This window comes from Somniosus microcephalus, chromosome 16 (assembly GCF_052327205.1).
Source record: "Somniosus microcephalus isolate GS21.2 chromosome 16, FLI_Smic_1.0, whole genome shotgun sequence".
NCBI classification, from domain to species: Eukaryota; Metazoa; Chordata; class Chondrichthyes; order Squaliformes; family Somniosidae; genus Somniosus; species Somniosus microcephalus.
In genome coordinates, this window is record NC_141002.1 from 41,695,560 (window position 1) to 41,718,668 (window position 23,109).

The 23,109-nt window shown below is 42.2% G+C and overlaps 1 protein-coding gene across 6 annotated transcripts in view; it reads right to left on the reverse strand.

Moving 5' to 3' along the window:
- The window catches only part of LOC147106100 (ataxin-10-like), a 135,755-nt gene that overhangs the window by 7,114 nt on the left and 105,532 nt on the right, over positions 1 to 23,109 (reverse strand). The window contains exons 10-11 of one of the 6 annotated variants that reach the window (XR_015081354.1): positions 16,039 to 16,135; positions 3,506 to 3,630 (exon numbers count right to left, since the gene is read on the reverse strand). The exons of 3 other annotated variants lie outside the window; for them this stretch is intronic. Coding sequence is in view for 1 of the 3 variants with exons in the window: in XM_086008862.1 (XP_085864988.1) it covers positions 3,607 to 3,630 (24 nt within the window). In the remaining 2 variants the exon portion in view is untranslated. Of the gene's footprint in view, positions 1 to 3,505; positions 3,631 to 16,038; positions 16,136 to 23,109 lie in introns of those variants that run through there. 2 more of the 6 variants (XM_086008862.1, XR_015081355.1) reach the window with 2 other exon arrangements.

The following is a 23,109-nucleotide window of genomic DNA, read 5'->3' on the forward strand; positions in this document are numbered from 1 at the left end:
AGTACAGTACCCCAGGGCACTGTTGATTGCCCAGCCAGCCTTGCTCATCAGCAGAACCTGCAGGGTAAACCTCTCATTGGCAGCTGGGATTTTTACCAGGCTGGACAAGCAGCAGGAAGCTTACTAGTCTTCTGTGCTGGTAAACTATGCAGTTTTAGCTGGTTAAACTACAGCAAAAACATTGTTCATACTTGGAGTTCTTAAACCATATCTCTCATCAACCTGTGCCTACATTCTTTGGATTTGTGTCAGTGGAATGTGCCTCTATAATTGGGCAAAATGTAACTCATTCTGTGGATTTCTCAGCAGCTTGATTTAGAGGCTTTTAAGTGAGGTGACGGGTTTTGTGTATATTAGACTGATCAAAAACTGAAAAAAGTACAGTACTTACATTTTTAATTCCAAATAAATTGATTGGAAAAACAGTCAGTCAGTCAGTCAGTCAGTCAGTCATTGTATAAGCCCCCCAAAAATAATTTAAATTGAATAATTTCACATTTTATTCCAGAGATCAAAAAGACAGCCTAACCACCGACTCAGTGGTGATAGTATACTAGCAAAAACTGATCAAAAGCCAAGCATGAAGAACCTAATTTTGAAAGCAGTATTAATACTTTTGATACAAAGGTTTTAATTTTACAAGTACTTGTATAGAAAAATAACTCAGGAAACAGCAACAGTACAGTTCCCATCTCATTATACTGCAGGTACTGGTTTGATACCGGTACCCACTTCAGAGTGGCGAGAGTCAGCAGTAGGAGTTATATTGTTGGCACCACCTTAAAAGCTTATGTAAAAATCCTAGGTGCTCTGACATAACACTTGGGAATGCACTATATCCATTATAGTGCAGTGGTTGCAAGCTCCAAGTGACATAATCAGCTCCTCACAATATCAAATTGGTGGCTTCATTCCCTGTAACTTTTGCAAATACATAAACTACAGTATAACTTGGCCATTACTCAATGGAATAAAGTTTACCAAAAAGTTACAACAGAATATTAGTCGTGTGTTAGTCGACTTCTGTTCCTGAGCCCTGGCTGCAGAACAGAAGTCTACAGCTAATCCTAAAATCACAGCTCTGATCAGGAGGAAAGCAGCAACCATCACTTATAAACTAAAAGCAACACATACAAGTTTGCAGATAATAAACTTCAAAAGGGAGATCAGAGGAATACAAAACCATTGGTTGTTTTAACAAAATCTCAAACTTTTTTGTCTCTATATACCATAATTTAAATAAATGAACAACCATTTGATAAAAATAATGATAGCTCAATGCAACCAAATCAACAATAGCTTGATAAGAGAATTGTGCCAGTGTACTCAGTAGGCAAGTAGTGCTATATTTTGTACTAGGCTGCTTCCCAGAGCTGGCACAATACAGTACATGCTTTGTACCATTTTAAGGAAGCGGAGTTGAGAACTGTACAGGAATTTTAGAAATTGCTGAGCACATTGATGCCAAATGACTATCAGCAAGTTCTGGAATACAAAAAGAATTGATTCTAGAGAGTTACAATCGAGTCATTTTTTTTATCCACAGCCTTTCTCTGTTTAACATGATTCACCATGACAATGCATCTAAAATTTCACTGAATGGTGTTTAGATATGGTTTCTGGAAACATCCAAGATCATTACTGCTACAATACACATTGCTGAATCTAAATACTTGTGAATTCAATAATACAAAAGATGATGAATTATGAAAAAGGAAACTGATCCCTTTAATTACCTAATAGTAGAAGCCGAAATTGTCATAGAATTTTCCGACAGCTGAATAATTTCTTTGTAGATTAGGTTGATCCTAATTATGTATAAATATTTTGTTTCACACCTCTGTTTAAAAGGCTCTAGATTATCTATTTTCTTGTAATCAGGGCTTGCCTTATATAAAAAGTGTTTTTAATTTTTTCAAATCATAATAAAGTAATTTTCATTTTCACTTTTCCAGGTGCTGTTTTTTAAGTTACTTTTAAAGAATGGGGGAATGAATCTGCTAACTGAACCAGTCCTACCTGTTTCCAACTTTGCTGTTGTCACTATCGAGTGACCCTCACTGTATCTGCTACTGTACCATGTACTGCATGCACATGGTTAGAACACAGTAGAGTCTGCTCAGCCCACCCACATTCAATTGGAATACTACAGGAAACTTTCGATTAACCGGCCACTAAATAACCGGAACGCTCTATCCACCGGCAAAATTCAGGAGTCGGTTCAGATAACTTTTTACTTTTGGTTACTTTTTTTACTCCATTTGTGGCTGTGCAAGGGTGTAGCTGAAGCTGTTGCTAAGCTACAGAGACGCTTGCAACTGGTGCCGATTGTTTTGAAGCACAGGGTTTGTTGCTTTATACGAAGCTCTGAGCTCCGTATCTTTTACTATAGCGTTCGGTTATCCGGCATTGTTGATGGACCGGCACCAGGTCGGTCCCGTCCGTGCCGGATACCAGAAAGTTTCCTGTAGTAGGAAAGGAAAACTACTTGGAAGAGGGAAAAAATGTAATTATTTTGAATTGGTAACCAAGAATTGTACCAAAAAAGTCCAAATAATATAGCGCACCAAAAACTTGGATTAAAAAAATTTACAAGAAAATGTTGAAATACTAACAGAACACAATAAAACTTAATCAGAAAATAAAATCTTTTGGGCGTTGTATAGTTTAAACATAGCACACTCTGGATGAAAAGGGCATTTTCAGTTGGCAATTTCATGTTTCCATTCCTGCAATTTCAATGGCACAAAATCACACCTGATTTTGTTTGCTGCTCATTTTTCAGTTCTATAAAAAGTTTTAAAATATCAAAACTGGTGCTCCCTCAGTGGCTCAGTGCGCTTATCCGGCCACACACACCAGGAAAGTCTCCGGTTCGATTCCCGTTCTGTGCTAGGTTAGCCAAGGCACTATAATTACCCACGTCCCTGGGGGACAAATCAGCTACTATTCTCAATCCTATCGCTATCCAGTCACCCCTGCTTGCAAAGGGAACGTTATTGCGTGTTCGTGTATGCGCTGATGTCTTGAATGGATTCAGCTGTGATGCCCTCCACAGTTGACAAACTTATGGCATTCACTGTCCGGCATCAAACATGGAAAATGGTCTTTGCAGTGGTACTAGTAATGATACATACAAGAGAAAAAAAAACTTACTCCAGCGAGGAGTCAATGCCTTCAAGGGGGAAGAGAAAGAAATTGTCAAGGGGGGAAAAAATTTCAATTTAGGAACTCCAGCTCACTGAATGACAATACATGAATGCTCAAAACTCCAGTAACTGAAACCTGTAAGTATGTATGTTATTGATCAGTCCAGTACTCATTAAAGACAGAGCAAAATGAGCAAAGTAATGCTAATGCTTTAGGGGACAGAACTGTAAGCTACACGCAAGTTAAAAGGCTTGGGTCTTCTTGCTCAGGTGGTTGGGAGAAAATGTTAAATGTTTCTCAAAAAATACATACGCCCAGTCTAGTTCAGGTTCTTTCCTGCAGATCCCGACGACAGTTTCAGCCAGTTCAATCCCTTTCGTGTGGCTCAGTAGGTCAGCTGTCCTCTCCGCACTAAGGCAGGTGAACAGAACCATGCAGCAATAGGTAACAGCTTTCTTATCCCAATGATTCAGGTAATTCCTTAGGAGAGAATAAAAACCAGAAATTTGAGACACTGGTCCAGGAAATCAGTTTTAGCTGCATGTCCTGCTTGCCAAATATATTACAATATATCTATGTGACAGTAAATGAGTCCATGTTTTAAAAACAAGCAAACGAAACAGCAAAGAACCAACAAGATATTCGTTTCAATTAAATTAGAGTTTGAGATTTTTAAAAATCAATACCAAACTGAACATACAAGTCAAATAAAGTATAGTACACATTCAAAATTAATACAAACACCAAGATCTTCATAAATTACAATTAGAAATGTTTTTCTGCATTGCTAGAAGAAAATTATTTCTTGCTAAGACCACAGCTGTGAATCCCAAAACAAGTCTTTCAGAAAGTAACAAGGAAGACATTACAGAATAGAACACTACACTTAACTGGGTGAAAAAGTGTTGTTAGAAAAGGGTGGAGCAGCGGGAAAGGGAAATATTTTGGGTCAGCAAAACATGGGATTTTTTCACTCAAATTTGCTAACAATTTTTAGCAGGTACATAAAGTACAGAAATTTAAAGAGAGAAGACTTACAGGTTTTTTGAAAGTCATTTGACCTATGTTCAACAACAACTTGCACTGTTTTTCACGAAGTGGGTAGGGGTGTGAACCGGATACTGAACAGGAATTACAAAACTTGGCGGGGATGACCAAAGTCCCAAAGCAGTAGATTTAAGACATTTTTGAAGGTGCAGGTATCAGGGCAAATGGCTTTAGCAAGAAAATGTCAGCATGTCAGGGGTTAATGGCTGCAGGCTCTGCCATCAACAGTGGAGCAGTGAGGATGCATAGTAGGCCAGAAGCTGGAATGTACAGCCTGAGGAGCTTGCAGAGAAGGTGTGGCGTACTGTGACAAAAATGAAGCAGTTCTATCTTGTTTTAGTAGAGGCCCTGTTAATTCAGTCACTAGTCATAAGCCGAGCCTTTGGACTTCCGTTCATCACAATAATTCTGCAGCTGGCAATTTTTTTCAACCGCTCCCTCACCTCCACCTTCAATACCATTGTCCAAAACAAAACCTTTACACTCTCCCATCCCGGTCAATTCCCTGGTATGGCGATTTAGACAAGTTGAGTGAGGGGGCAAATACATGGCAGATGCAGTATACGTGGATAAATGTGAAGTTATCCACTTCGGTAGGAAAAACAGAAAGGCAGAGTATTATTTAAATGGTGATAGATTTGGAAATGCTGATGTACAGAGGGACCTGGGTGTCCTTGTACACCAGTCACTGAAAGCAAACATGCAGGTGCAGCAAGCAGTTCGGAAGGCAAATGGTATGTTGGCCTTCATTGCAAGAGGATTTGAGTACAGGAGCAAGGATGTCTTACTACAGTTATGGTGTGGAGATGCCGGAGTTGGACTGGGGTGGACAAATGTAAGAAGTCACACAACACCAGGTTATAGTCCAACAGCTTTATTTGAAATCACAAGCTTTCGGAGCGCTGCTCCTTCGTCAGGTGAAGTGGAGAAATGCATAAAGACACAGCTTATATAGTCAGAGAATAATGTCAGATGTTTACAGGTAATCTTGCCAACTGCCATTTATCACACCTCGGCAGAGAGATAATCACAGCAATCAAAGGTGTGAATGTGTCCAAACAGGCCAGTCAGGAAAACATTACATCAAAGAACAATGAGGTGGGGTCACAAGGGGTCAAATATTGCAGATGCTGGGGTCTGTATGAAAAACAAAAAAAGACAAAAAAAATGTTTTTTGTCTGTTTTTTTGTTTTTCATACAGACCCCAGCATCTGCAATATTTGACCCCTTGTGACCCCACCTCATTGTTCTTTGATGTAATGTTTTCCTGACTGGCCTGTTTGGACACCATCCACACCTTTGATTGCTGTGATTATCTCTCTGCCGAGGTGTGATAAATGGCAGTTGGCAAGATTACCTGTAAACATCGGACATTATTCTCTGACTATATAAGCTGTGTCTTTATGCATTTCTCCACTTCACCTGACGAAGGAGCAGCGCTCCGAAAGCTTGTGATTTCAAATAAAGCTGTTGGACTATAACCTGGTGTTGTGTGACTTCTTACATTACTACAGTTATACAGGGCCTTGGTGAGACCACACCTGGAGTACTGTGTGTAGTTTTGGTCTACTTACCTAAGAAAAGATATACTTGCCATAGAGGGAGTGCAGCGAAGGTTCACCAGACTGATTCCCGAGATGGCAGGACTGTCGTAAGAGGAGAGATTGGGTCGACTAGGCCTGTATTCACTAGAATTTAGAAGAATGGGAGAGGATCTCGTAGAAAAGTATAAGATTTTGACAGGGCTAGACAGACTGGGTGCAGGGAAGATGTTTCCCCTGGCTCTGGGGGCTCTAGAACGAGGGGCCTCAGTCTCAGGATAGAGGGTAGGACATTTAGGACGGAGATGAGAAATTTCTTCACTCACTCAGAGGGTGGTGAACCTGTGGAATTCTCTACCACAGACAGCTGTGGAGGTCAAGTCACTGAATATATTTAAGGAGAGATAGATAGATTTCTCGACACAAAAGGCATTAAGGGGTATGGGGAGAGAGCAGGAATATGGTATTGAGATAGAGGATCAGCCATGATCATATTGAATGGTGGAGCAGGTTCGAAGGGCTGAATGGCCGACTCCTGCTCCTATGTTTCTATGGCCCCCCTTTCTTTGTTCCCTCAAGTCCAAGGGGCGCAGATGTGAGTGTAACTGACACAACAGATTTAGCTATCCATCAACAGAACTGGCTGAACCACGTCAAATGCAATCGGGCCTCACTCCCCTCTGCCAAAACCACCTACTGGTCCAGGATCATCCTGAAGAGTAAAGAGGACCACGGCTTCTTTACTCCCTAGACGGAGCCAAGGCGGGTGGATGGTGTTAGGATACAGATCAGCCATAATCTCCTTGAATGGTGGAAAAGGCTCAAGGGGCTGAATGGTATACACCTGTTCCCATGTACCTCCAATGCAAGGAGCTCGTGGACTTCATTAAGATGGAGACCATCCATTCAGCTGCCGCTGCCGCTTCCCCCTTCCCCAGCAAGCCAAGCCTTCCCAAGCCAGGAACCCAATGCCTCTCTCTGGTTTCTCCCCCACCTCCCCTCATGCACTCTCCAAGCTCATGTTGTCGGAGATCCAACCCCTGCTCTCTTGACCGCATTCCGAATAAACTGAGCGTACTGAGCTTAAATAAAGGAGACTATGAAGGTATGAGAGTAGAATTGACTAAAGTGGACTGGGAAAACAGATTAAAGTGTAAGACGGTACAAGAGCAGTGGTCTACATTCAAGGAGATATTTCACATCTTTCGAGATAAATATATTCCACTGAGGAAAAAGGGGAGTAAAAGAAAAGACAGCCATCCGTGGCTTAGTAAAGTAATAAAGGATAGTATTCGACTGAAAACAAGGGCATATAAATTAGCCAAATCTAATGGGAGGATAGAAGGTAAAAGCCAGCAAACAATAACAAAGATTAATTAAGAAAGGGAAGATAGATTATGAAAGTAAACTAGCAAAAAATATAAAAACAGATAGCAAGAGTTTCTACAGCTATATAAAAAGAAAAAGGGTGGCTAAAGTGAACGTTGGTCCCTTAGAGGATGAGACCGGGAAACTAGTGGTGGGGAACATGGAGATGGCAAAGACGCTGAACAAATATTTTGTATCAGTCTTTACAGTAGAGGACACTAAAAATATCCCAACACTGGACAAACAGGGGGCAATGGGGGGGGGGGGGGGGGGGGGGAGGAGCTAAACATGATTAAAATCACTAAGGAGGTGGTACTCGGTAAAATAATGGGACTTAAGGCGGATAAATCCCCCGGACCTGATGGCCTACATCCTAGGGTCTTGAGAGAAGTGGCAGTAGGGATTGTGGATGCATTGGTGATTATTTTCCAAAACTCCCTGGACTCAGAAAAGGTCCGGGCAGATTGGAAAACTGCTAATGTAACACCCTTATTTAAGAAGGGAAGTAGACAAAAAGCTGGAAACTATAGACCAGTTAGCCTAACATCTGTGGCTGGCAAAATGTTGGAGTCCATTATTAAGGAAACAGTAACAGATCATTTGGATAAACATAATTTAATAGGACAGAGTCAGCATGGTTTTATGAAGGGGAAGTCATGTTTGACAAATTTGCTCGAATTCTTTGAGGACGTAACATACAGGGTGGATAAAGGGGAACCAGTGTATTTGGACTTCCAAAAGGCATTTGACAAGGTTCCACACAAAAGATTACTGATCAAGATAAAAAATCATGGGATTGGGGGTAATATACTGGCATGGGTGGAAGATTGGCTATCTAACAGAAAACAGAAAGTTGGAATAAATGGTTCGTTCTCGGGCTGGCAATCAGTAACTAGTAGTGTTCCGCAGGGGTCAGTGCTGGGACCCCAACTCTTTACAATCTATATTAACGATTTGGAGGAAGGGACCGAGTGCAACATATCCAAGTTTGCCGACGATACAAAGATGGGAGGGAAAGCAGTGAGTGAGGAGGACATAAAAAACCTGCAAAAGGACATAGACAGGCTAAGTGAGTGGGCAGAGATTTGGCAGATGGAATATAATATTGGAAAGTGCGAGGTTATGCACTTTGGCAGAAAAAAATCAAAGAGCAAGTTATCATCTAAATGGAGAGAAACTGCAAAGTGCTACAGTACAAAGGGATCTGGGGGTCCTGGTGCATGAAACACAAAAAGTTAGTATGCAGGTGCAGCAGGTGATCAGGAAGGCCAATGGAATCTTGGCTTTTATTGCAAGGGGGATGGAGTATAAAAGCAGGGAAGTCTTGCTGCAGTTATACAGGGTATTGGTGAGGCCACACCTGGAATACTGCGTGCAGTTTTGGTTTCCATATTTAAGAAAAGATATACTTGCTCTCGAGGCGGTTCAGAGAAGGTTCACTCGGTTGATTCCGGAGATGAGGGTGTTGACATATGAGGAAAGGTTGAGTAGGTTGGGCCTCTACTCATTGGAATTTAGAAGAATGAGAGGCGATCTTATCGAAACATATAAGATTGTGAGGGGGCTTGATCGGGTGGATGCGGTGAGGATGTTTCCACTGATGGGTGAGACGAGAACTAGGGGGCATAGTCTTAGAATAAGGGGCTGCCCTTTCAAAACTGAGATGAGGAGAAACTTCTTCACTCAGAGGGTAGTAAATCTATGGAATTTGCTACCCCAGAGAGCTGTGGAAGCTGCAACATTAAATAAATTTAAAACGGAGATAGACAGTTTCCTAGCAGATAAGGGAATTAGGGGTTACGGGGAGAGGGCAGGGAAGTGGACGCGAGTCTAGATTCGGATCAGCCATGATCCTATTGAATGGCGGAGCAGGCCCGAGGGGCCGTATGACCTACTCCTGCTCCTACTTCTTATGTTCTTACTATAGACAATCCAACTTCTCTTCCTGGCCCCCATGCTAGCTGACATTATAAAAAGTTCCCTCTCCTCAGGTACTGTCCCCCTCCATTTCAAACCCACCAACCCCCACCCCGTCAGCACCTTCCCCCGCCTCAAAAAAAACCAAACATCGATCTCGCTGCCCTGGTAAACTACAGCCTCATCTCCAACCTCCCTTTCATCTCCAAAGTCCTTGAACATGTCGTCATCTCCCAAATCCATTTCCACCTTTCCTTAACTCCATGTTCGAAGCGCTCCAATCAGATTTTCGCCCCTGTCACAGCACCTTAACATTCCCAATCAAAGTCACAAATTATATCCTCTGTGCCCGTGACACATTATCTCTTTGTCCTCTCTGCAGCTTTTGACATAGTCTAACACACCATCCTCCTCCAATGCCTCTCCACTGTTGTCCAACGCAGTGAGACTACCCTTGCTTCAGCTCAATGGGACTACCTTTACTCTAGCAATGGCTTCCCTTTCGCGTCCCTGCACCCATACAAGTTCCCAGGGATCCATCCTTGCCCCTCCTCTCCTCATATACATGTTGCAGCTTGGCAACATCATCCAGTCACGGGGTCAGCTTCCACATGTATGCTGAGGACAACCAGCTCCAACTCATCTTCAACCCACAAGACAAACTTTGAGAAGGGCATTCAACAAGTTGAGCCCTGAGGCAACAAAATAGATGAATAATGGTTTCAGCAGTGGAAGGAATAAGATGGTGCAAAGACAGGCAATAGCATAGAGCTGGAAGAATACGGTCTTTAAAATGGATAGGTATGGGTTGTAGTAAAGAGTTGGACGGTGTCAGAATATATAAAGAAACTGACCCTATGTCTGTGGAGATCGTTTCCAAGGGAAATTATGCAATAGAAGGGGCAAAAAATGGAACCATGAGCTATCCCAGAGATAACTGTGTGAGGGGGGAGAAGCTGTTACTGGAGCTACGCTGGCTTTGTTGGGACAAGGAGGAGTGGAACCAGGCGAGGGCTGAAGGTGGTTCACAAATGATGGGGGCAGAATAGAGTGAGCAACTGCATCAAACCCTGCAGAGGGATCCAGGAGAGCAAAGAGGGCAAGTGGGCCATTAATGCAATCACAGATAATGTCAGTAATGACCGACGAAAGCAGTCTCTGCACCACAGGCAGGGAGGAAATCAGATTGTAGGGTTTCAAAAAGGAAATTTTGGGATAGATGGGCATGGATTATGCCATTAAAAATGGGGATGGGCTACCTGTGGTTTGATGTACAGCCTCTTGATTTTTTTTATAAAAAAGTAGTCCAGGCAAAAACCTGATAAAGGAACAAGGACTGTGCCAAGTGGCAATGGATCTTACAAATGGATCTGGTGACAGGTGACCTGAAGTATTATTGGCAAATGAAAAAAACGGCTTAAATTTACATAAATCTTTATTCTTATAATGTGCCAGAATTCAAATAATTATGCACTTGACCTCCAAGGGAAGCAGGGTCAAAGATTATAAGTACTATAAATTTGAGAAAAATAGTATTTTGACACAATTTTAGATGATTTCTTCAAATAATCCGGTCCAAAAGCCAAACAAAAGAGGGCAGATCTGCAAGACCTTGTAACTCACTAGCTCAACATGCTGAAACTGAAAGCAAGGAGACAACCTACAATATAAAAAGCCATATGACAACAAAAGTTCTAAAAGGAGCACTTAACACAACAGTTCCAAGACTGTTGAAGATGTGGATCCCTCCTATATAGGTAAAATCCTCTTATCCCCTGCGATATCATAAGAACAGGAGTAGGCCATTCAGCCACTCAAGCCTGCTCCGCCATTCAATAAGATCATGGTTGATCTTCTACCTCATCTCCACTTTCCTGCACTATCCCCATATCCCTTGATTCCCTTAATATCCAAAAATCTATCGATCTCTGTCTTGAATATACTCAGTGACTGAGCCTCCACAGCTCTCTGGGGTAGAGAATTCCAAAGATTCACCACCCTCTGAGTGAAGAAATTTCTCCTCATCTCAGTCCTAAATGGTCGACCCCTTATTCCGAGACTGTGACCCCTGGTTCTAGACTCCCCAGCCAGGGGAAACATCCTCCCTGCATCTACCCTGTCAAGCCCTGAAAGAATTTTGTATGTTTCAATGAGATCACCTCACATTCTTCTAAACTCCAGAGAATATAGACCTAGTCTATTCAATCTCTCCGCATAGGACAATCTTCCCTCAAGCCAGGAATCAGTCTGGTGAACCTTTGTTGCACTCCCGCTATGGCTAGTATACCAAAACTGTACACAATACTCCAGGTGTGGTCTCACCAGGGCCCTACATAATTGCAGTAAGACGTCTTTACTCTTATGCTCCAATCCTCTTATAATAAAAGCCAACATACCATTTGCTTTTTTAATTACTTGCTGTACCTGCATGTTAACTTTCAGTGATTCGTGTACAAGGATACCCAGATCCCTCTGAACACCAACATTTCCCAATCTCACATCATTTAAAAAATGCTCTGCTTTTCTCATTTTTCCTACCAAAGTGGATAACTTCATATTTCTCCACATTATATTCCATTTGCCATGTTCTTGCCCACTCACTTAGTCTGTTTATATCACCTTGAAGCCTCTTTACATGCATCCTCATAAAATTTACATTCGCACCCAGCTTTGTATCAGCAGCAAGCTTGGATATACAGGTTATTAATCCCTTATCCGAAACCCTTGGGGCCAGATGTGTTTCAGAATTCGGAATTTTTCGGATTTCAGAACGGTAGGGGTATCTGCAGCTCTTTTTGACATTTTCAGTGAAATTAAACTCAAAATAACAAAAAATATCAGAGCAGCAGCAGACGCACGTGTGACTGGTAGCAGCGCTGAAACACAACTGACACCTCACACCTGCGTGGGTCAAGCATCGGCCGGGTCGGGTCATGTTTGGCGCCACTCGGGTCATGTCGTGCACACGAGTGACGCTCCACAAAAAACTTTCGGTTTTCAGAGCTTTTCGAATTTCAGAATTGCGTCCAAATCATTGATACAGATTGTGAATAGCTGGGGCCCAAGCACTGATCCTTGCGGTACTCCACTAGTTACGGTCTGCCAACACGAAAATGACCCGTTTATTCCTACTCTCTGTTTTCTGTCCATTAACCAATCCTCAATCCATGCTAGTATATTACGCCCAATCCCATGAGCCCCAATTTTATTTAATAACCTCTTGTGTGGCACCTTATCGAATGCCTTCTGAAAATCCAAATACACCACATCCACTGGTTCTCCCTTATCTATTCTGCTAGTTACAACCTCAAAAAACTCCTCTTCTTCTTCTTAGGCAGTCCCTTGGAACGGAGGATGACTTGCTTCCACACTAAAAATGAGTTCTCAGGTGACTGATGAGTCCAATGCGGGACCTACAGTCTCTGTCACAGGTGGGGCAGATGGCGATTGAAGGGGCAGGTGGGTGGGGTGCTTGGGTTGACATGTGCTCCTTCTGCTGTTTGCGCTTGGCTTCCACTTGCTCCCGGTGAAGAGACTTGAGGTGTTCGGCGCCTTCCCGGATGCTTCTCCTCCACTTTGTGCGGTCTTGGGCCAGGGATTCCCAGGTGTTGGTGGGGATGTTGCACTTTTTCAAGGAGGCTTTGAGGGTGTCCTTGAAGCGTTTCCTCTGCCCACCTGGGGCTCTCTTGCTGTGTCGGAGCTCCGAGTAGAGCGCTTGTTTTGAGAGTCTCGTATCGGACATGCGGCCCGTCCATCGGAGCTGATCGAGCGTGGTTAAAGCTTCGATGCTGGGGATTTTGGCCTGAGCGAGAACACTGATGTTGGCGCGCCTATCCTGCCAATGGATTTGCAGGATCGTGCAGAGGCAGCGTTGGTGGTACCTCTCCAATGCTTTGAGGTGCCTGCTGCACATGGTCCATGTCTCTGAAGCATACAGGAGGGCGGGTACCACTACTGCTCTGTAGACCATGAGCTTGGTGCTGGGTTTGAGGTCCTGGTCTTCAAACTCTCTCTCCCTCAGGCGACCGAAAACTCTAATAGGTCCGTCAAACACTATTTCCCTTTCATAAATCTGTGTTGACTCTGCCCAATCCTATTATTATTTTCTAAATGCCCTGTTACCACATCCTTAATAGATTCGAGCATTTTCCCTACTACTGATGTCAGGCTAACTGGTCTGTAGTTCCCTGTTTTCTCTCTCCCCCCTTTCTTAAATAGTGGGGTTACATTTGCTACCTTCCAATCCGCAGGAACAAAAATCTATGGAATTTTGGAAGATGACAGCCACTGCATCCACTATCTCTATAGCCACCTCTTTCAAAACCCTAGCATGTAGGACATCAGGTCCAGGGGATTTATCGGCTTTCAGTCCCATTAATTTCTCCAGTACTTTTTTTTTACTAATACTAATTTCTTTCAGTTCCTCATTCTCGCTAGACCTTTGGTTCTCCACTATTTCTGGGAGGTTTTTTTTTTTTGCGTCTTCTTCTGTAAAGACAGACACAAAGTATTTGTTTAATTTCTCTTCCATTTCCTTATTCCCCATTATAATTTCTCCTGTCTCAGCCTGTAAGGGACCCATATTTACTTGCGCTAATCTTTTCCTTTTTACATACCTATAGAAGCATTTACAGTCTTTTTATGTCTCTCGCTAGTTTACTCTCATTCTATTTTCCCTTTCTTTATCAATTTCTTGGTCCTCCTTTGCTGAATTCTAAAATCCTCCCAATCCTCAGACTTACTACTCTTTTTGGCAACATTATAAGCCTCTTCCTTTGATCTAATACTATCTTTAACTTCTCTTGATAGCCACGGTTGGACCACTTTTCCTGTGGGGTTTTTGTGCCTTAAAAGGAATGTATATTTGTTGTAAATTATGTATTAATTCTTTAAATGCTAACCATTGCTTGTCTACCGTCATACCTTTTAATGTAGTTTCCCAATCTACTTTAGCCAACTGGCCCCTCATACCTACGTAGTTTGCTTTGTTTAGATTTAAGACCCTAGTTTCGGATTTAACTAAATCACTTTCAAACTCAATATAAAATTCTATCATATTATGGTCACTCTTCCCTAAGAGCCCCTTTACTGTAAGGTTAATAATTAACCCTTTCTCATTGCACAATACTAGACCTAAAATAGCCTGTTCCCTAGTTGGTTCCTCAACATACTGATCTAGAAAACTATCTTGTATACATTCCATGAATTTGTCCTCCACACTATTACTGCAAAGTTGGTTTCCCAGTCTATATGTAGATTAAAGTCCCCCATTGCATTACCCTTGTTACATGTGCCTCTAATTTACTGATTTATACTCTGCCCTACATTACAACTACTGTTTGGGGGCCTATAAACAACTCCCACCCATCATCTGGCAGAGTCTTACTCTAGCCCTGGAATGATTTCTATGTTCTAAAGCAAGAGAGAGAATGTGGAGCATTTCAGAAAGGTAACCCACCACCGCTGTCCCCCCTGACCACTCGCCCAAAAAGACAGATAACAAAGGCTTCTGGACGTTCTAGTCTTCAGGTGTTAGAACCAACTTGGCAGAAAATGTTCTTTACATAGTGTTTCTTCATTTTTTTTCTGCACATAGGTTTTAGATTCTTTAACATGGGCATAATATGTCAAATTTGCATACAAATCGGTTATTAGTCTCAGCTTGGATCTGAATCTTCAGAAGATGGAGCCATGACGATGCAAAGATCTCCCATCACTTTGAAACATCTAAATATTGGAAGTAAGTGCTTTAATATTCTTGGTTTAACAAGCTGCTCACCAACTCAGTTAGGAAGCTAAATAACTACCAGACTGTTCAAGACTCAAATACATTTTTGCTAATCATAAGACATACAACTGATGCTCTCAAATTGAAGTCTCAATATTAACAATATGCTTGTGTTGAACAAATCTCTTAAAGATTTGAATGTCAAAGACTGAATTACATTAAGTTGAAGTGTGTGAAGTTAAACCATCTCAATTTCAAGAATCAGTTCATTTTTTTCCTTACAGGCCCTTCTGGGAAGAAATGCTGTACCAGTGATTTGCCCCCTTAGCCAATGGTTTATCCCAAGACAGATGGAACATAAACAAATAGCTGAGAACACTTAAATGGCCCAATTATTTAAATGTTTTCTGTCTCAAATCCATAACCCTGCATATAACCTCTTCTTGGTAAAACAACAAAGCATTTATTTTACACTTAAAAATATGTTATTTTGGGATGTTGAGCTTTGGGGTACTGTTGTGGTGGGATGCAAGTTTGCTGCACCTGACCACTGAACTCCTCCGCTCAACTACAGTTAGGTGTTGAACAGAGAACGGGGGTGGAAAGAGAAGAATAAATCAGGGGGTGAATAGAGCCTGCATTGCTGTTGAACACCTGTCTGCAGACACAGAAACCTCTGAGCAGGTGACCCATCTATCCTTTCAGCAAGATAATATGTGGCCCCCAGGCAAGATGGAAACATTTTACAGCTTCAAACGAAAAAAAGTGAACTGTTTGAGAACCTGTGCAATGTGTTCCTAAGCACTGATGTCTCTTACCTTGATGAGCAAGATAAGTTGTTCCAGGCCAACTTGAACAACCTACCACCATCCAGTCTCAAATCTAGAAGGCCATTTTGGGCCGTCGCCGAAGCCCTTCAGCAATTTCCCCTCAGCCTTCACGACCAATGGTGAAATGCCCGGAAGAACTGCGACATATCAAATGGGTTTCTTAGAGGACCCCACAGTTCAACCTGAAGGATCAAACCTTCCTCGCAAACAGTGGACAACTATCAACCGCCTCAGAACCGAGATATCCACGCTGTTACACCGGAAGCTTTGGCCTGGATATCTGACTTGGATATTGGCATTTGATTTGTTTTTTGCTACTACCATACAAAAAAAGAACACCTTTATGAGCAAAACAAAATACATGAAATGGGCTGTTTGATATCCCACACTGGAACGAACAAACAATCTGGATCAACTGATCATCCATTTACATAAATAAATCTGGTGCAACACTCACAGGAAAAGATCCGGAAAAGCATTTTTCCAAACGATGCTCTTCGACTCCTCATTGCCAGCTACAAGGTTGCCAAGGAACTGAAGGCCACACTGAAAAGCTAAGCAAAACAAGATGACATTTTTTAGAACAAATTTCTGAAATACAAATTCTCTCCTAAAGTAACCAAATTGTATATTAACAAGGACTCTCAAAACAACTGACATGACTGAAGAAGTATGTTAAATATTCAAAAATCAACTATACCAGAAAAATATGCATAAGAGATCAGCAAAATATGATAATTTAGAAACCGCACTGATTAAACTGTTGTTCGTGTGAAAAATTCCTATCAGCTAATGAAATCTTCACTTTATTTGTTCAAGCACTAAGAATATGTGAATCACTTTTGTCCTTAGCAATTTCAAAGTGTGTTCAAGCAGCTAGGTTGTTTTATTTATACATATACAAGGGGAAAGAAAAACAAGGCTTTTCCTCTCTGCTCAATTCTTTGGTCTTCTACCGCAAACTAATTGTGGGCTGGCCCGAGAGAGAGAGAAAGGATGGATAATGTGCACCAGGTTTTTATCATTGCTGCCCTGAAATGGACTGCCAGGAAGCATGTGAGCATGCCAAATGTGAATTTCAAATCACTGTCTTGAGGCTCAGAACTCAGTATACAACAGTGGTCTTCAAATCTTTTCTGTGTTAGATTGCCTGTAATAATTGATGCATTCTCCAGGACCCTTTACTCTAACTTCCCAAAGACTGTGCCACCTATCCAAAGGAAAACAGAAACATTTTTATCAGTAGACAGTATAAATAGCATATTAGCAAGTCAAAAAATGCAGAAATCAGGTGACAAACTGACAGAAATCAGATAACATCACAGACCCCTGGATCCCATCGCCGACCCTCGAGAGTTCAAGGACCCCAATTTGAAAACCAATGGTGTACAAAGCATCGAAAGCATTGTTCGCGACACCCAGATCACTGATAACAATGAGAGATCTGAAATTTGCAAATCCATTCTAATTTCTTTTCCAAAGTAAACTAACTCTTTGACACTTGGCATTTTAAACATTTAAAACAGGTTGGATATCAAAGTGCAGTATCCAAATTCGGCTGAGTGCTTCAGTTTCCTCCAAAATGGAAAGGGGAGGGGGAAGGAGAAGAAAATCAGAGCCAGTGTCATTCTTCCAACTAGCTAGCAACAGATTCAGAGTAGTTATAGCAGAAGCCTAGTAACAGCTGACCAACAACATTCTCAAGTGGAAAACAGAATGAAGCCAATTGTAGCCCAAAACAGCAATCCTGGCTACAGCCAAGTCTGAAGTCCAGACTGCCCTGCTCTACCATCTGAAAGAGGACAATGAAGACCTGGGAACCTCACAGAAAAGAGAGAAAGCAAAATTTACAACATTTAAAAATCAAACAATAACAGTTAGTTATAGTACATGAGCTAACAGAGTATATTTAATAGGTGTTAAAAATGCATGATCGCTGCATGTATTTGCAGCACTTGCAGTTTTTCTTTGAAGTTCCTTGCTCTTTAATGACATGGATTGTCTGCTATAGTTCATTGAATTGCTTTTCTGTGACTACAGAGAAGCATTGGTCTCCATGTCTATCAATTACAAACAAAAGAAAACATCTCTAGTTTAGGACATATTCAGTGAATTTTCAGATCAGCAGGATTTGGCAAATGGGGACTGGGAAACTGGGTGGGCAGTGCTCTCGCTTGGTCACTGTCTAACCTGGACTGGGAAACTGGGTGGGCAGTGCTCTCGCTTGGTCACTGTCTAACCTAGACTGGGAAACTGGGTGGGCAGTGCTCTCGCTTGGTCACTGTCTAACCCGGACTGGGAAACTGGGTGGGCAGTGCTCTCGCTTGGTCACTGTCTAACCTAGACTGGGAAACTGGGTGGGCAGTGCTCTCGCTTGGTCATTGTCTAACCTGGACTGGGAAACTGGGTGGGCAGTGCTCTCGCTTGGTCACTGTCTAACCCGGACTGGGAAACTGGGTGGGCAGTGCTCTCGCTTGGTCACTGTCTAACCCGGACTGGGAAACTGGGTGGGCAGTGCTCTCGCTTGGTCACTGTCTAACCCAGACTGGGAAACTGGGTGGGCAGTGCTCTCGCTTGGTCACTGTCTAACCCGGACTGGGAAACTGGGTGGCAGTGCTCTCGCTTGGTCACTGTCTAACCCGGACTGGGAAACTGGGTGGGCAGTGCTCTCGCTTGGTCACTGTCTAACCCGGACTGGGAAACTGGGTGGGCAGTGCTCTCGCTTGGTCACTGTCTAACCCGGACTGGGAAACTGGGTGGGCAGTGCTCTCGCTTGGTCACTGTCTAACCCAGACTGGGAAACTGGGTGGGCAGTGCTCTCGCTTGGTCACTGTCTAACCTGCACAGCAATTAAGTTTCCTCTGGGGCTTTACACCTGTTGAATTTACTCCTGCTCCTTTGGAGTGGGAGCCAAATTATGCATGCATCACTATGCAGAGGCTACAAACAAGCTCATTGGGTGGTACTTTGGCCCCTATTAATCTAGGGCCAATGTCCCAATTTAAAGGAACTGAAGAAAGTCGATTTTATTTTATTTTTCATTTAATATTTAATGTACTTTCCCTATTTTTTGTGGATCATAAGAAAAGCAACAGAATCATTGTTACCAATATCAGAGAAACTGACTGTACCAAGAGTTAAACACAACAGGAAGACCCTTAAAGAATACAAGATCTAGAAAGGCTCTCTTACAATATCAACATTCACACCATCTTAGGCTACACCACCGCATCGAACTAAAAGCTACACCATGTACCATTGGAAAGTTACTGTTACCCTACTGCTGGGAGATGCTAGCGTATCTAGTGTTAAAAAAACCAAAAAGCTAACAATTTGTACCCTTATACACAGCCAATTTCCAGAGTCAGGTCCAATATCCCGCCACTCCTGTTTTCCACCAGAACTGTGCACAGACCCAAGAATTATCCCTATTGTTCCTTAGTTAAAGGCCTCTTTCAAATCTGGCCACACAGCACACGAAGAGCGAATCACCTGTACAATGAAACATGAACTGCTGAAATCAGATATGGACACAATCATTGCAATGCCCAAAATAGACTGAAGAGATCAAGGTGATGCAATATCACCAAGTTCAAATAGGCTCCCAGGCAGGGCCTGCAAAACCTGTTGAGATGATTTCTCGTTCTGCATGCAAACAGAATCTAGGTTTCTTTCAGAAAATGCATACAACCGAGATTGGCAGCACACCGCGTATGAATTATATGAATAATAAAGCAAGATTCTCTAAGCCTTCCTTTCAAGTTCCTCCTTTTCCTTTTAGCCCTTGTATGAAAAGTAGAACATCTAACTTCCCTTTCTGCTAATTTTATCCTCTCTACACATTGTTGACTCCTTATTGGGGTAGTTTCACAGACACCAGTCACTCTACATTGCCTCTTATTGCCCATTATTCATGAACAAACATTGTTGGCAGGCTATTGAACTATACAGGATATCACAGCAAGCCCAATCCTGTCCTCACACACATGCACTTCTGGCAGGGCTTGCTGGTTGGTGATTAAAAGCAGGCATACTGGTTGATTTTCATCTCCCTAACCCAGCAGTGCCATAGCCAGAATGTTTTTTCCTTAGAATAGAGTCAGTACTCCTGATAAATTATTTAAAAAAAGGAAATTAGAGTTACTTGAAAAAAAGGAATATTAAAGGGGCAGGAGAGTTTGTTTGGTTAGATGCATTGTGGAGAAAATCACCAGCACAAACTTAATAAACTAAATGGCCTGTTTCTGCACTGTAGCATTCTAGAACTGTATGATTGTTAATCGTCAGGAGAGAGGCCTTCTTGGTTTCAAATTTTACAACCAGTTTGTATACTTATGTAATAGCTGTTATCATTCTCATTACTGCATTTTGCATTTACTTAAATCAGAGACCTTGCCTTCTTCACCACCGTGAATCATATACTAAATACTACTGCAACTGTTTTGCTTGGACTAAGATCTGTCTAGACAACAGTACCACTTGAATCCATACTGCAACAGCTGAGAAATAAAAACTATACTGTCTCCAGCATTTTAAAAAACTACAGTAAATAAAAATAATTACAGTTTATGGAGTTCCAGTAATTTTAGTGCACTTGTTATTGCTTTAAGATTGCCCCACTTCCAATGATTAAACCTAAAACATGTGGTGAATTTCTACTGATCAGCTGAGTACAAATCCTTCTAGTAAAACCACCCCTGTAACAAGACCACCAAACCTCAATTCAATAACTAGAGCAATGCCAATAAAAAATTTGATGTGGATAATGGAAAGATGTTTATCATACATTTGCAGATAGTTTAGCAGAATCCAGAGATTCAGCTGGCCCAAAGGCACAAATTCCAGGTGGGATCCTTTATTCCAAGAAAAAAAAAATCTGGGAAGCTACAGTGAGTCACAGACATATCTAGGAAGGTATGACCCAGGTGAAGTCTACTTGGTTCATGCTCTCAAATTTACTTCCAGAGAATACATTTTCTTTCAAGGTTATCAGGTTGGTTTCCAATATAGTGAAAAGGACTGTGGACAAGTTTCCATCATCAATATACTTTGAGGGCTAATTTAACCTAGCAATCATCTCAGGCATCAAGGTTGGAGAAGAGTTCTAGACTATCAAGGTAACTGCCCAGTTTCCTTGCGTGCAACAGTGAAATAGCCATTGTGGTTTGTTCAGGAACATTCCGGAGACTCTAGCTATGAGCAATGTGGTTAACTTCATTCTTAAAGGAATAAATCACCAGGAAACTGAGATTATAGTAGGGGCATACAATGTTGGGGGGGGGGGTGGTGGTGGTGAGAGGAGGTGCTAATTCTTGCTTCTTCTGAACCCCTTGCAAAAGGTACAAAATAATATAGTTGTTACAGTGAGCAAGATGAACAGACTTTGGTACAACAGAGAGATGTAGCAATGCAAGGCAGGGCAATGCTACCGATGAGCACTTTTGTGAACTGATGAAAGCATTCTGTACTGTTGGCATGTTCCCTGATGCGTTTATCACAATTTGGAAGTATGCAAGTCCCGTTGATGCAATGTAAACATGGAGTTGCTCTTTTTTGCACCAATCAGATGAATGATAAACACACAGAATAATTTGAGACAAGAAAAGGTGTATGCCAAGGATACAGTGTTTCATCGTGTCTCTTCAACCTCTGTAGTAAAATGTTCATATGAGACACTACTTGACAACATGAGAACAGAACCCATGCTTAGATCTGAAGGAAGGAAAGTCCATAATCTATGACAGGCTCATGACCAGTTTCATCAGTAGTTATCATCAAATGTAGGGAGAGAGTGTGGGCAGAAACTCCTTAAACTAAATTTCAAGATGATTCAAAAATATTGAACCTACCAGGTAGACAATCTACTTCATTCATAAACTACCTGCAATCCAAAAGTAATACTAGCAGCAGTGCAATTTCCCATAGAAGAAACCCAATCTCACACAAAAGAGGTTCAAATGGTGGGTAAATTAAACTGCAAAACACTAAATTGAGGTCCCAAATGGGAATCAAGGGCATCTTAAATTAGCACAATTCCCAAATGGCTTACATAAAACAAGATATCAACAATGCCAACATCAACAACAACGACTTGTATTTATATAGCACCTTTAACATAGTAAAACGTCCCAAGGCACTTCACAAGAGCGTTATCAAACAAAATTTGACACCAAGCCATTAGGGCAGAAATTAGGTAGGTTTTAAGGAGCATCTTAAAAGGAGGAAAGAGGTAGAGAGGTGGAGAGAGTTAGGGAGGGAATTCCAGAGCTTAGGGCCTTGGCAGCTCAAAGCACGGCCACCAATAGCAGAGCGATTAAAATCAGGGATATGCAGAGGTCAGAATTGTTGGAGTGCAGATATCTCGGAGGGTTGTAAGCCTGGAGGATGTTACAGCAATAGGGAGGGGCGAGGCCATGGAGGGATGTGAAAACAAGGATGAGAATTTTAAAAACCGAGGCATTGCTTAACCGGGAGACAATGTAGGTCAGCGAGCACAGGGGTGATGGGTGAAAGGGACTTGGGACAAGTTATGATACAGGCAGCAGAGTTTTGGATGAGCTCCAGTTTATGGAGGGTGGAAGATGGGAGGCCAGCCAGGAGTGCATTGGAATAGTCAAGTCTAGAGATAACAAAGCAATGGATGAAGGTTTCAACAGCAGATGAGCGGAGGCAAGGGCGGAGTCGGGCGATGTTACAAGGTGGAAACAGGCGGTTTTAGTAATGGCGTGGATATGTGGTTGGAAGCTCACTTTGGGGTCAAATACGACACCAAGGCTGCGAACAGTCTGGTTCAGCCTCAGACAGTTGCTGGGGAGAGGGATGGAGTCGGTGGCTAGAGAACAGAGTTGTGGCGGGGACCGAAAACAATGGCTTCAGTCTTCCCAATATTGAATTGGAGGTAATTTCTGCTCATTCAGTCGGACAAGCAGTCTGACAATTTAGAGACGGGGGAAGGGTCGAGAGAGGTGGTGGTGAGGTCGAGCTGGGTGTCGTCAACGTGTGTGTGGAACCTGGCATAAGCAAGTTATGAAATGCTGAAATAACTGCAAATTAGAAGCAAATTGCAGCAATTTCAAACAGATGAGAGAGATACTCCAGAATATGCAGTGCATCACAAGAGAAGGCTAATCAACTTACAGTAGTAGAACATCACTGCACAATTTTTCCCTGATTATGGGATTAATCTATTAATGAACACCCTGCAGAAACCGATCAAGGTATTTATCACTGAGAACAGGAAATTCTGGTCTAATAGTCATCATCCTTCAATAATGAGGGCATTAGATTGAATGTCTCCAGGTTCCAATACAATGTTTGGGCGCCCAACAAGGAGATCCCTCCTACCCCTGCTCATTACCATGGGCCCAAGAACCATGTTCTATTTATTTCTTGAACAATCACAGGATCAGGGGAATGGAAGAAACACGTTATAAAAAATTCTGTTTCCAGGAAATAGAGACACCAACTGGCCTTCCGGCTGATGTGGTCTCTGTCCTCAAGGAGAAGCAAAGCACATGTCAGTTGTCTG